Source organism: Colletotrichum fructicola, assembly GCF_000319635.2.
Source record: "Colletotrichum fructicola Nara gc5 chromosome Unknown KSG_Nara_v1_contig09, whole genome shotgun sequence".
NCBI lineage: Eukaryota > Fungi > Ascomycota > Sordariomycetes > Glomerellales > Glomerellaceae > Colletotrichum > Colletotrichum fructicola.
Genome location: NW_027094059.1, coordinates 1,880,689 through 1,896,683, shown reverse-complemented (window position 1 = coordinate 1,896,683; position 15,995 = coordinate 1,880,689). Strand labels below are relative to the sequence as shown.

At 22.2% G+C, this 15,995-nt stretch overlaps 1 protein-coding gene across 1 annotated transcript; it reads left to right on the top strand.

Moving 5' to 3' along the window:
- Positions 1-9,507: 9,507 nt before the first annotated feature.
- Positions 9,508-9,842, top strand: CGGC5_v014815 (uncharacterized protein; the record flags this gene model as incomplete). The annotated part of the gene is made up of 2 exons (XM_066153153.1): positions 9,508-9,659; positions 9,737-9,842. The coding sequence occupies 2 exons, from the start codon at positions 9,508-9,510 to the stop codon at positions 9,840-9,842; spliced, it is 258 nt and encodes an 85-aa protein (XP_066007554.1).
- Positions 9,843-15,995: the final 6,153 nt, after the last annotated feature.

Genomic DNA, 15,995 nt, shown 5'->3' with positions numbered 1-15,995 from the left:
CTTATATATAGAATAATAGAAATATATATATAGAAACCTTACTTAAAATAAATACATTAACTAAGAAATAGAATAATAAGTTAGAGAGGAATCTAAAGAAGAATTAAAATATTAATATAATCCCTTAATAGAATAATAACTCTTTAACTTAATTAGTAACTGAACTTTTAGAGAAAATAAAAGTTCACTTTATAATTTAGATAAACCTTATAATATTACTTACTAATATATTTAAGTAGAGATTACTTATAAGTTTACCTTTAATACAAATAATAACTTTAGATTTAAAGAAGAATCTAACAACTAGGAAAATAAAACTAAATAACTCTTAAAATATTAAGAAATTAATATTCTTTAAGATAAATAATAATAGTATTTTTATAATACCTTAGTAGCTTAGTAAGATTAAGAATATATACTTTAGCTTTATATAGAAAACTATCCTATACTAAGAAGCAACTACCAACTCTATAGAACCTTCTTTTAGCTTCAATACTTCTATAGTAAATATAAAGAATATATAGGAGAGAAGTATAACTATTAGTTCTACCTTAAGAGATATAATAATAAACCTATCTATAAGATCTACTTAACTTCTATTATAATTAAGTAAACTATAGTATTATTTAAAGATAACCTTATAGTCTTTAGACCTAGCCTATAGTTCCTTATAAAATACTAATATAATAATAATATAAAATAGGATAAATATTAGTATAATAAATACTAAATTTATTACTAAGATAAGCTTATATAGAGAGAATAATAAAGAATAGATTAAGACCTCTTTAGGTTAAAATCTATAAGAATAGCTTTATTAAGGTAGTATAAAAAAGAAAATAAATTACTTACTCTAGATAACTAAAATAGTTAAAAAACTAAACTTACTTATCAATAATAGATTATAATAAGTAATAAGGAAAAGATCTATCTACTAAATATCCTAAAGATATAAGAATAATATTAAACTTAAAGTTACTATTAATTAATTAATAATATTTATACTAATTAATAATAAAGCTAAAGTCAATTTTATTACCCTTTAAGCGATTAATAAGCTAGAAGTATAATAGGGAGGAAAAACATAACTATATTTCTTATATATAGTAAAAAGAGAAGAATTTGAGTCTAAAAGAGGTATTATCTATAATAAGACTATACCTCTCTTAAGCTACTTAAATTAAAAAAAAGGAATTTGATTTAATATTATTAATATAGAAATATATAATATGGTACTAAAACTACTTTAGTTATAAATAAATAACCTATAGATAGATTAAAGTAAAAGCTAACTCTATTAGAACTATAATAATTTAGTATTTAAGTAGCCTTATTACATTAAGTTTTAAATAAATTAAATATAATAAAGAGTAGTAAAATAATACCTCTAGTACTTTAAAGTAAAAAAAGCTATATTATAATCTTTAATAATAATAAATCTATACTAGAAGAATAATCTATTTCTATCTATCTTAGAAGAATATAGAGTTTATGAGAAACTCTTTATAGCTAAACTAAAGACTAAACTACTTGAATATATTAGCTTTAACTATAAAATACTTCTTAAAAAGGAAAAGACCTATATTTTAATAAGATTTATAGACTTAACTAAATAGAAATAGAAGTTTTAGATAAATACTTCAAAGAAAAACTAAAGAAAGGTTATATTAGACTTTTAATATTACTAATAAGAAGCTTAATCCTATTTATACTTAAGAAGAATAGAAAACTATAACTATATATTAACTACTATATACTTAATAAAATAATAATAAAAAATCACTACTTACTACTACTTATTAATAAAATAAGACAACTCTTCTATAAAACTAACTAATTTATAGCTCTTAATTTTAAGAAAGTTTATAACTTAATTAGAATAAAATAGGGAGAAAAATAGAAAACTACTTTTAGAATATAAAAAAAATATTTTAAGTACTTTATTATATCTTTTAGTCTTCCTAATACCTTTATAACCTACTTTAAAGAAGTCTAAAGATTCCTAGGTTTTATTAACTTCTACTATAAGTTTATTAAAAACTATAACAAGATTAATATAGCTCTTACTAGTTTTAGCTATAAAGATACCCTTTTTATCTAAGAAGAACTATAATAAATAGCTTTCTAGAAAATTAAAAACCTTATTACTACTAAACCTATCTTAATTATCCTAAAACTAGTAAAAAAGTTTAAAATAAAACTAAATATATTAGATTATACAATTAGAGTATAACTATCCTAATAATAATAAGATTTAAAAAAAGCGCTTATACTTATATACTTTCTTCTTATATAAAGTCTATAAACCTAAACTTAATTACTTAATTTATAATAAAAAACTAATAGTAATTATTAAAATCTTTAAAAAATAAAGATTAAAACTTTTAGGAATAACTAATAAATTATTTATATATCTTAACTATGAAAACTTTTTATATTTTACTATTTCAAAAGTGCTAAATAGGTAATAAATATAATAGTTAGAATTCCTTTTAGAATTTAACTTTAGAATTATTTACTAAAAAAGGTTAAATAATAGTAAAGCTAACGTTTTTAGCTAATAACTAAACTATAACGTCCTTATATTTAGAGAAACTTAGGTGATTCTTAAAGGAAATAATAATAGAGACTTAATACTAATAACTAAGCTCTTAATAATAGCTAGATAATTTAGTATTAGCCTACTTAGTAAACTAAATAATAAAGTAATTATAAAGTTTTATATTTACTCTATATATAGTTACCAAGGAATTATAAAGACTTAGAAATAATTATAATAATAATACGGAGAAAAAGTTATTAGAGAATATATAGTAAAAGTAATTAAAAACCATAAAGTTTACTTTAAAAGTAAACCTACTTAATATTAGCTTTATAGTATATTATAACCTTTACTTATACCATAAACTGCTTAGTAATCTATATCTCTTAATTTTATTATTAAGCTATTAAAATTATAAGAACCTCTTATAAAAGTATATTTTAAAAGTATATTATTACTAACTATAGTATACTAAATGAAATTATATTAGATAGAGATAAGATATTCACTTCTAAGTTTTAGAACTTAATTATAATATAACTTAATATTAAATAATTAATATCTACTACTTTTTACTTATAAACCAATACATAAATAGAATAAATTAACTAAATCTTAGAAACCTACCTCTATATTTATGTTAACTATAACTAAAATAACTAAGTTATATTACTACTAATAGCTTAGTTTTCTTATAATAGTATAATTAGAGAAAATACTAAGAAATCCCTCTTTTACTTTAACTATAGATTTAAACTAACTACTTATAGAGGTCCATAATTAGATTTAGCTATAATAAAAGCCATTACTTTAGTATAATAAATTAAGGATATCTAGAATAATATATGTAAAGAACTTAAATTTATCTAATAATAAATATTAAAATTTAGTAGTAAATAAAGGATTAAGGGACTAACTTTAAAATGGGGAGATAGTGCCTATCTTATATAGTAATAAAACGACTAAGCAATAAGCTTAACTTCAAGAAACTTATGCCTTTAAAGGTCTTATAAGTTATTTTACTAGTTAATTATAAACTTAAACTTCTAGAAACTATAAAATATTACTTAGTATTCTACGTCTTACTCCTTAAATTAGTACTATATACATATTAGATAAATAATATTATTATTATAGAAAATAATAAACTAAAGTATAAAGTAGAAAAAATACTTAATTATTAGTATAGAAATAATAAATAGGAATACTTAGTTAAATAGAAAAGTTATAGATATAAAGATAATATATAGGAACCTAATAGTAATCTACTTAACTATTATAATAAGATTAAAGACTATATTAAAATACTTAGTAGTATAGATCTTAGGGATAAACTAAGTCTACTTATAACTTAAGAATAATAGGAAGAATATAATAAGATTATAACTTAACGCTATAAATAAAAGTAATAAGAAATATAGGAAAGATATAAGTGCTAACCTTATATATAATTTTATAAGCCTCTTAAACCCCTTATTTACATCTATACCTATTAGAATAACTATAGAGTAAATAAAAAACTATCTATTCGCTTAGGAATATTAGAATATAACTAAGACTTACTTAATAAGAAATTTAGCCTGCTAGGATCTTAGTTAAGAATTAAATCTAGATCTAAGATCTTAGAAATACTTATTGATTATACTTTTAAAACTAAAGAAGATTTAGGTAGAAAACTTTCTACTACTTTATCTTCTTTAGCTACTATTTATTAATATCTCTTTATAACCTTTTTTAAAAACTATCTATTTTACGTTATGAATATATTTAATTTACTAAAAGAGCTATAAAATAAATCAATGTTTATGAGAATTCTCATATTTAATATAAGCTTATATTTCTTAATAAATTAGAAGTTATTAAATAAAGTTAAATAAGATTAGTTTAAGAAATATATAAACTTATAAATATTAGTTTATAAAGTTCTAAAATCTCTTAACTTTTAATTTTATTAAAAGTAAATCTATACTTATAGTTATAAAATATACTTCTTAAAAGGAGAAAAAAAAAGGATAAAAAAAGAAAGTTCAAAATAACTTTATATAAATATATTAAATATCTTATAAGATATATACTAAATATGTATAATCTTTATAAAATATAAATCCTAACTCATAAAAGAGTAATTATTATTTATAATATTATATTTAATAAAAATAAGTTTTATTTAAAAAAAAAACCTCTAAAAAAGCTTTATAGATTAAAGAAACTAAAATAACTATAAACCTTATTAAAAAGCTAATTAATTTAATTTTATACAGACTTAGTATCTTTATAGAGAATAACTTTATTTTTTAAAAAGAGGTTATTATATAAATACTATTAAGTTTATAGTTATAACGTAGCCCCCCTATAAAAGTCTATAGCAAAATTCACCCTATATATAGGTATAATTCTAGAAACGCTATATAGGTACTTTAACTTATACCCTCTACTAATTAAGGAAAATAGTATAGAAACCCTATATATTCCTACTAGTAGGTAAACCTTTATATAAAGTTAAATACATACTTTAGCTAAATAGACTAATAGAATAGCAAAAGTGCTAGTTATATAATATAAAGCTAGTAGTAATAGCGCTATATATAGTAAAGCTGATTATATTAAAGCTAAAGAGGTTATTAAAGGTCTTATAACTTAGTAACGCTACTATAAGAGAGATAACTCCTTAACTAAAGAGGTTATTTATAAATACTACTATATATTATAGTTAGCTATCTAATAGTAAGGTCTGCTAATAGAAGCTAGGGATTAATATACTTTAATAGTACACTAAGGTTATAGTCTAAGTTGTAAGTTATAAGCTATTATAGGTTAAGTCTTTAGAAACTAAAATGATCAGTTTTAAGCTTAATAAGTAATTTGCAGTAAAAATAAGCTAAAAATATCTATAAAAATAAATACTAAGTTAATTACTAAAGAGCTATAGAAGTCTAACTATAAGCTAGGCTTAAACTCATACTATATATAAGTTTTAGACAGTCCTTTTATCTTATTGCTAATTCCTAACTAAATACTAGTAAGCGTATAGTAATCGCTAGTAAACGCTTAATAGCTCTTACTAAGCGTTTAGTAATTCACACTATCTATTAGTCTTATTTTATTATTATATAACTTATATTATAGTTCTTCTATCTTTAAGTAAGTCCTTATTATTCCTATAATCCTATAGTATAAATATCCTATTTTAGCTACTTAATATCTAAATAAGTTAGCTACTTATTATCCTTATTGATAGGTTGTAATATTAAGTCCCCTCTCTAAAAGTCTTACTTTTAAGACCTAATATAAGTAGGTTATTATTAGTCTTAAGTTGGGGATCTATTAATTATATTTCCTAATTTACCTATAATACTAATACTATATTAGGTTACATTATTAATAATTTTATAATTTCTATGCTCTATTATTCTTATTATTCTCTTAATATTACTAAAAATAGTTTTAAACTTATACCTTACTACTATTATTATTTAAGGGGTTTATATTATAAAATACTATTAAGCTTATTAATGTATGGGGAGTATATTACAGTTAGTAGTACTTATTATTCTTATAATACTTCTAAAGATATAGTTTATTAGTATAAATTTTCCTTTTATGTAATCTTTTCTTTTTTTGCTAACTTATTATAGTAGAGCAGTTACTAGTAAAATCTTATCGTCTAGATAATAAGAAAGAAGAGACTAAAGAATTATTCTAAAAGAGAATAAAGGTCCTACCAAAAGTATAAGCTAAAGTGAATAAAGCGCTTACTAAGTTAAGTTTATTACTACTTTTATCTTAATATTTTCAGTAAATTTTTTTTAAAAATCTTTTTTATAAACTTTTTTATATAAAATAACAGAACTTAAGATTAATTTTCTTCTTATTAATTTATTTTTTATATTTAATATAACTAAAGATCTTAATAATTATTTATCTATTATTTTATTATATTTTATAAATAAATATGTTTTTTATTTTAAAACTTAGTTTTTATATCTTAAGGTTATATAAAATACTTTCAAAAAATATTTTTAAGTAAAAATAGAAATTATAAAGTTTTCTAAAATATTTTATCCTTAATAAATAGAAACTATAAAGCTTTTAATAAAGTAACTAAGTAGTTAAAGAAGTTTTATAATATTCTCTAATATAAATATAAACTATAGTTTTCTAAAAGTTCTTTTAAAATTACTTTCTATATATAAGTTATTATATATTCTCTATATTTTAACTATATGAAGTTTTTAATTTTTACTTTCTAAATATTTTAGACTAAATACTTAAGAGTATCAAGCTTAAAAGAATTAGAATAAAAGTATTTTACTTAAATAAAACTATTATATATAAGTTTTAATTTAAAAAATAGCTATAAAAGTTTATTAAACATAGCTATATAAATAAAGTTAACTTCTCTAGAATAATTTATATTAATATATAAGAAAGAGTAATTTGAAATAAAAAACTAATTAAAAAAATTATATTTAAAAAAAATACTTTTTATTATTATAAATAAACTTATAAAGAGTAAAACTTTTATTATTTCTAAAATGAAGCTTATTAATATTTCTATAATACTAAATACTAATTATTTAAAAATAATATTTGAAGATTAAGTTAATATAGAGATTTTCTATATAAGAGATATTTTTTAGAATATGATCCTCTATATTAACTCTTTTTAGTTTATTTCAAAAATTCTTAAAAGCTTTAATACTTATTTTTTTAATATAGAGAGATTATTAATTAACTAGAACTTAGTTTAATTCATTTAACTTATAGTAATTCTTAAAGAAATTAAGATTATTAATAAAATAAGTAGATATTTTAATATTTATAATAGTTAAATATTAAAAAAGAGTAGAATTAATAGTATTTATAGAAAAGGGTTTGATTAAGAATCTTCTTTCTTTTTAAAGAAGAGAAAAATTTAAAATATACTAGAAAATAGCTATAATAATAACCTTGTTTAAGAAAATATTTATAGAAATATATTCTATCTTTTTAACTTATTAAGTTTTTTAATAATAGCTTATTTATTCTTAATAAAAGTTTTATAAAAAGCTTAATATTTCTTATTAAAAGCTTTATTCTTCATATTATTTTTTTACTACTAAATAAGTTAAAAAGTATATCTATAAATATTTTCTTATAAAAAAGAACTTTATTTAAGTATATTCTATAAAAATCTATATATATTAAGCTATAAAGTTTATATTTATATAATTTAAAGGTTTTAAAGTTTAAAATATATTTTGATATTACTTAAGTTTTACTATAAGTTAAGTTTTCCTTTAAATATTATAAAGTAGCTATTTAAGTAGCTTTTTCTTTATTAGATTTATAAGTTTATAACTCTTTTAAATAGGTTTCTATTTTTTTTGATAAAGGGGTTTTCTAGCTACTCTTTTTAAGAACTATATAGTTTTAAAAGTATTAAATAACTTAATTAAAAATAAATCCAATTTTAATTATTTAAAAAAAGTTTTTTATTATTAATACTTTTTATTTTTTTAAATATCATAGTTCAATCCCTTATTAAAAGCTATAAATTAAAAAATATAGAAACTTTAAAATTAATTAATAAATAAGACATTTTCTTAAATATTATAAAATACTCGTCTTTAATAATAATAATAATAATAATTAACTCTATTATTATAAAATATTCTTTAAAAATGTAAATTATTATTTAAAAAATATAATAAGGAGTTTTATTACTAACTATAAAGTTCATAGTAATTTAAGCTTTATTATAAATTATAGCTATTTCTTAAAGTATTCTAAATATTTAAAATATTCTAAAAATAGTTCTAAGAGTATTTTCTTAAATTATTATAACTATAATCCTAAAAGTATTTCTTCAAACTTCTTTTTTAAACTTAGTTTTTATTAAAAGTTTAAGCTAAGTAAAATTTAAAAATTCTTTATTAACTATTTTTATAATTTAGTTTTAGATTTCTTAATATTCATAAAAGTTTATTACTTAAATATCTCTTTTATATTTAGTTTAAATCTCTTAAATATAAAGATATAACTTATAGTAATTAAAAAGTATTAAATCTTTAATTGAAAACTTTATAAAGTATTTAAACTTAAGAATAGAAAGAGTAAATAAAATCCCTCTCAACCCTTAATTCTCTATAGTCTAGTAATAATAATATTCTAAATACTTATAAATATATTAAATATAATTCTCTTCTATAAAAGAAGCAATCTTAAAAAGAGTTTTATATTAATTTTTAAAAAGATTTAAGGTATTTTAAATATTGAAGTTAATATATTTTTAGATTTGTATAAAAATATAGTTGAATTTAAGAGACAGAATCTAACTATCTTAATCTTCTTAAGTTTTTAAAAAAGTATTTAAAGTTTAAGAATTAGTTCTTAATAAAGATAGATATCTTAGTAATTAATTAATTAAGAATAGTTTAAAAAGAGAAAAAAGAAAGTTTTATTTATTTTTAATAATAATTATAATATATTAGTAAAAATAGAAGTAAATTCTAATAAATTAAGTTTATAACTATTATATAAGTAATACTTAGAAGAGACTTAAAAGTTAGATAAAGATATATTTTTTCTAAGGAGATATTATACTCTTAATATACTTGATATCTTAAGTATATTAAGCTTACATAGTTTATATAACTTAATCTTTAATAAGCGTTTATTAAGGCTTCTTTATAAAGTATATAGTATATTACTAGATACCTTACTATAAAAAATTTAAATAAATAATTTCCATAAAGACTTCTATATAATACTTAAAATTAAGAAAATCTTAAAATAATTTTTTATAAGTAATAAGATTTTAGATTATTTATTAACGTGGTTGATAAGCGAAGCGATCAGACAAGCGAAGCGATCACCCAACCGCAACCACAGCACATTTCTAACTCGTACACAACACCCACAGAATCAATTGAGTTCAAACTACTCAGAAACCTCTTCATTAGATGTTTCTTCAATAAACTGACATGTTCGCGCATTATGACCAGTGTTCCCACAGACACCACATCGCCGTTGACCTGTTTCCGTCCTCGGCCGACGGCCACTACTCCGGCGCGTTTCCTCCTCGATCTGAGCTGTCGCCTCTCTCTGCGACTGAAGGTCCTCAGCCTCAGCTACAGTAAGACTTCCTCCTTGTCTGAGACGTGTTTTCTTAGCCCTTCTGCGTCGGCTAAGTAGGTTATTCTCTTCCCGAAGGATCTGGACCTCAGACCTTAGTAAGGCAATCTGGTGCATAAATCCCCGCGCTCCCTTTGATAGATGCTCTACAGCTTCAATAATTGAAGTTGGGGAGCTATTCTGATGGCGAGAGATCCTCCTTTTGATGAGTTCAGACTGAGAAGACGCCTCAGTTGGGTTGTTTGGCGTCTGAGAAGTCCACGCGGGGGGGTGTTGTTGGAAGGGACCCTGGAGGCGTTGGAGTGTGTAACTTGATATCGAGCTTTGAAAGCACACTTTCGGCACTTAGAGGGACAAGCCCAGCCCCTCTGAAACCTCCCTGGATGTTTTTAACTGTGAGGGCTTGTGTAAATGCCTCGCGAAACGCAGGGAAGAAGTCTTCCTTTGTAATGTGCGTATTACCCCGGCGCATCTTATCCTCAATTTGTCGACCATAAGCCTTCTTTAGCGGCCCAAAACACCCAACATCTAAGGGCTGAAGCAGATGAGACGAATGGGCCGGCATACAGAGTGTGATGATGTTGTTTTCCTTGCAATATATCTCAAAGTCGGCGGCGTGGTGACTTTCATGCCCATCGACAATGAGGAGGCGATAACTACTACTTGCACGCGGTTTTGTATGCCGGTTAAAGTGCTGTAGCCAGTCTAGGCCTCTTTCGTTTGTTGTCCATCCGTTTTCAGACGTTGCGATGACCCAGTCGCGTGGGAGACTGGTTTCTGTATACCACGTGGAGAGGTGATATTGGCCTGCAACGATGATGTACGGCGGAACGCTGTAGCCTGACGAGTTGATGGCCTGAATGACTGTAACCCATTGACGGTCACCAGGCTGCATCATTTTCGTGTTTGAACGCCTTTCGGCACTCGTGACGACCATCCCGGATGCAATCTGGCCCATCATAAACCCAGTCTCATCGAAATTATAGATATCGGAGTCCACAATGCCGTATTTCGCGATTGTATTCGCCACAAGACGAAACCACGCGTTTATCGCGTCTGGATCTTCGCATTGGGCCCTCTTATAGTCGTACTTGCGAAAAAAGCGCGTCCGGAGCTGCGGTTGTCGCTTGATGAAGTTCGAAGCCCAGCGCTTCCCAACTGGGGGGGCGCGTCGCGGTCGGCAAGCAGTCGATTGGCCATATCTTCCACACCACTGATGCGAGGAGGAAACGATCGGGAATCCAGGTCGAGGATATACTCAACTAGCTTCTCCTCTTCAAGCTCCGTTAATTTGCGTGAGTTAGGTATAGTATCACGTCGTGATAGCTTTCCCTTCATTCGGTCGCGTAGCGTTGAGTAAGGCACTGAGTAGATCTGGGATGCAGCTCTTAAGCTAAGATTATTGCTTCGTTTGATTGCTTGGGTAGCTAAGTTCAATTGAGCTTCTTTATTTGCTGATGACATGGTTGTGTGTAGCGTAATGTAAATGTAAAGGTAGGAGATAGGTATGTTGCGGTCGGGTGATCGCTTCGCTTGTCTGATCGCTTCGCTTATCAACCAAGTTATACTTAATTAAGAGTAATTTAAACTTTGATAGTTAAAAAGAAATACTTAATTATAAAGGATTTTTAGATATCTAAAATCTTATAAGTTAATACTTAATAGTAGTAATTAATTTATTAGTAATAAAAGTCTATGAAATTAATATTGAAATAAGTAGTTTTATAAGGAATATTTAAGTAGTTTTCCTTTATAATAGTTTTAATAGCTAAATTACTCTTTATAAACTTATTTTTAAATAGTCTAAATACTATTTATAAAGAAAATAATTTACTACTCTTAATATCTAAAATAGTTTAGCTTATAAGTTTTTATAAATATATAAATATTCAAATAAGATCTATGTTATTACTTAATTTAAAAATATTTAGAATATATAACTTAAAAAAAAGTAAAGTTTCAAGTTTTACAATAAGTTTAAATAAGATATAGTTCTTATCAAACCTATTTAAGATCTAAAGTTTAATTATATTTATAAGCTTTTTATTAATATTTATAAGAAATTAGTTTTAAATATATTTTAAAAGCTAGTTTTTAGTTTTTTAGTTATTTTAAACTTTAGCTATTAAAATAGATTATTATTTAATAAATATTCTATATCTAACTTAAAGAAAAAGATCTTTAAGTAAAGTAAGTATTAGCTTAATTAGCTTAAGAAAAAGTTAGTTATATATAAATATAAAAGTAATTAAAATTTAAGTAATTTCTTTTATTTTTCTATTAGTATTATTAAAAAGTAGCTATATTTACTTCTTATTCCTCTTAAGCTTTATTCTATTTTATTTTTTTAAAATCTTTTTTATAAATATTTTATTTCTTTATATTAATTTAATTAATATAGTTATGAAGAGATGGGATATTTATTTTATTAATATTTCTAAAACTAAATATATAAAATTTACTAAGACTAACTAGATTCTAAATATTATATATAATATAAATAACTTTAAAATAATTAAACTAAACTAAGTAGTTTTTATAAACTTTTAACTTAATTTATATACTTTTAAAATAAGAGTTTATTTTAAAAACTGTTTTAGAAAAGTAAAATATTTTATAAAATATAAAAAATAGTTATAAATAAGTAAAAGTATAAAAAGAGAAAAAAGAGATTTACTTACTTTATAAAATGTTTTAGTAATAATAAAGAAGTAAAATTAAAGTTCAAATAAACTAAACTTATAACTACTAAGAACTAATAGTTAAAAAAAACTAAAAAGTTTATAAAAAAGTATATATTATTTAGAAAGAAGTGACCCTCTTAAACGTCTTTAAATTATAAGCTTGTAAGGCTTATATTAGTTATATAACTTACTCCTTTAGTAAAGCTTACTAAAGAAGCTATATAAAGTAGAAAACATATTATAAGACAAACTATTATATATAATCAATAAATTAATTATTACTATTAAGTATTAACTTATAAAATATTAGATATCTAGAGAGCTTTTATAGTTAAGTACTTTCTTTAAGCTATTAAAGTTTAAATTACTTTAGATTCAATATAATAAATAATCTAAAATCTTATTACTTATAAAGAGTTATTCTAACCTTTTTCTAATCTTAAATATTATAGAAAGAACTTAATTAAGATTATTTATTTAAACTCTTAATAAAAGACGTTTAAAATTGATAAAGTATTTATAATAATCCATAGTAAATCTAATAATTCATAAGTTTGAAACTTAATTTTAAGAGGATTTAAATCTAGAAATTAAAGTTTAAAAATAAAAAGTTTAAAAGTTTACAAATACTTTTAAAGAAGTTAAAGAATATTTATACTAAGAATTTATAAATAAAAAATAATCTTTATAATATTAAGTCTATAGTTATAACGCAGCCCCCCTATAAAAAGACTATAGTAAAATTCACCTTATATATAGGTATAATTTTAGAAATACTATATAGGCACTTTAACTTATACCTTCTACTAATTAAGGAAAATAGCATAGAAACCTTATACGTTCTTATTAATAAGTAAACCTTCTAAATATTACTATACAAAGTTAAATATATATTCTAGCTAAATAGACTAGTAGAATAGTAATAGCGTTAGCTATATAGTATAAAGCTAATAGTAGTAATGCTATATATAATAAGGCTAATCATATCAAAGCTAAATAGGTTATTTAAGCTTTTATAGCTTAATAATACTACTATAAAAGAAATAACTCTTTAACTAAAGAGGTTAAAATACTACTATATAAGAGATAACTTCTTAACTAAAGAGGTTATTAGAAGAGGTTTTTATAGCTAGAAGTATAGAAACTTTATTAGTATAAGGCTTTATACTTATTCCTCTTCTTTTTCCTCTTCCTTATCTTCAAACTCATATTAATAACTTATTCTTATAACTTATAATAAATCCTTTATAATATCTATACTATAAGAGATATATAAGAATGCTAATCTTCTATAAAGTATGCCCTTCTATAAGTAAATAGCTAAAAGTATCATTATATATAATAATATCTATATGCTAAATAAAGCCCTCAAAATATAGATCTTATATACTAGCTATATATATATATATATATACCAACTTAAGCTATTACATTAATAGATTTATGCTTTTTATTATTTATAGAAAGGGAAATAAAGAGCTTATAAAGTAGGTTATTTTTATTTTTATATATATAATAAGTAGTTTCTATAGGTAGAAACCTAAAGAGAAAGAGGAGGTATTACTATAGCGCTAGCGCTATACTTATTTTGAAGTATATTATATACTTAAGTATATAACTTACAGTAAGCGCGCTAAGCATATTTATAGAGCCTTTATATACCTATACCCCTACTTCTAACTTTTTCCTTTTATAACTTAATATTAATTAATCTAAGTTAGTATTTATTATATTTTAGCTATTACTTATAAGCCTATTATTATAAATAAACTAATAAAATAGAAGATATAATCTATAATAATAACTTTAATTTTATAACTTTTATTATTAATACTGAAAAGAAGGATTACTTTAGATAAAGTTTAAACAAAGTTAAAAGAAAAGTTAAAAGGTTTAAGCTATTTAAAATAAACAGACTTAATAACTTAACTTTAAAGTAATTTCTTATTATTTAAAATTGTCACGGGCTAGAGCCCGGCCGAGATCTCCGGCTTTGCCGGAGCAGCTACCGAGACCCGGCTCCGCCGGATCCACCATTCCGCCGTAGCACACCGCCTAACCCCGGTGGGCTTCACCGCTGCTAGGCGCCTATCCCTGTAAAGTCCTTTCTTCCTTCTTCAGCTTAGAATAGTCAATCGACGGCACCTCTACGTTGAACAGGCCTAGGGGCCAGCCCCTTACAAAAATAACTTAATTAAAGATATAGCTTAAACTATATAGTTTTAAACCCTCTTTTTAGTTTTAATTATACTAAAAGGATAAATAGTATATAATATATAATAAACTAAAAAGATCTAAAAAGAAGATCATAATTATACTTAGGTTAAATCAGAATTAATAAAAAAACTCGTTAGTTATTTATTAAAAAAAAGTATAAATTAAAAGGTAAAAAGTATATTAAATATAAAAAGTAAAGCTATTCAAATCTTTCTCTTTTTAATTTATGAAATATTTAAAAAATATATAAAAAGAAGTAAAGTTCTTAGAATTTTTATTAATTTTAACTTAAAAATAAAAAGCTAAATAAATATTTTTATAAGTATTAAATATTATTATAAAACGAAATAGTTTATATAGACAGATTGAATCTTAATTAATTTATAATAAAATAAATAAGTAGATAAATAAAAAATATATTTATTTTTATACTTTTTTTTTAATTTGGTTTAATAATTTTAATAACTAATTCTTAAGAGAATTTCTAGAATCTTTTAGCTTAATTTATAGTAAAGATTTACTACATCTTATTTTTCAAAAATTAAATAAAAATAAATATTTTTAATTTTTTTAAACTTTAATTAGGTTTATTTTTTATTCTCTTTTTTATTCTTTATTACACTTATTAATTTATTTAAAACTAAAAAGGTTAAAATACGATAAGAATAATAATATTAAACTTTTCTAATAATTCTCTTTAAAATAACTATATAATTTAAAGTATAAATGACTATATAATTTAAAGTATAAAAAAGTAGAAAATATAAATAAAATATAAATTAATTAAGCTTATATTTTTATATTTACTTTTATATCTCTAATGATTAATTAGAAAATTAATATATAAGTATTAAGGCGTTTCTAAAATAGTTTTTTAATTAAAATAAAGGATTTAATATAACTAATCAGTATTCTCTTATATTTTATTATAATATAGTTTAATTAAACTATCAAGTTTATAGTTATAATATAGCCTCCTTATAAAAAGACTATAGTAAAATTCACTCTATATATAAGTATAATTTTAGCAATACTATATAGGTATTTCAATTAATACTTTCTACTAGCTAAAGAAAATAATATAGAAACCGTACATATTCCTATTAGTAAGTAAACCTTTATATAAACTTAAATATATACTTTAGCTAAATAGATTAATAGTATAGTAATAGCGCTAGCTATATTATAAGCTAGTAATATTATATATAATAAGGCTAATTATATTAAAGCTAAATAGGTTAATAAAGCTTTTATAGCTTAATAATAGTTTTACTTAACTTTCTAGTAAGGTTAATACTATTATATAAAAGATAGCTTTTTAACTAAAGAGATTATTAAAAGAGGTTCTTATAACTAGAAATATAAAAACTCTACTATATATAAAGCTTTGTACTTATTTCTCTTCTTCTTCCTCTTTTTCAAACCTATGTTGATAA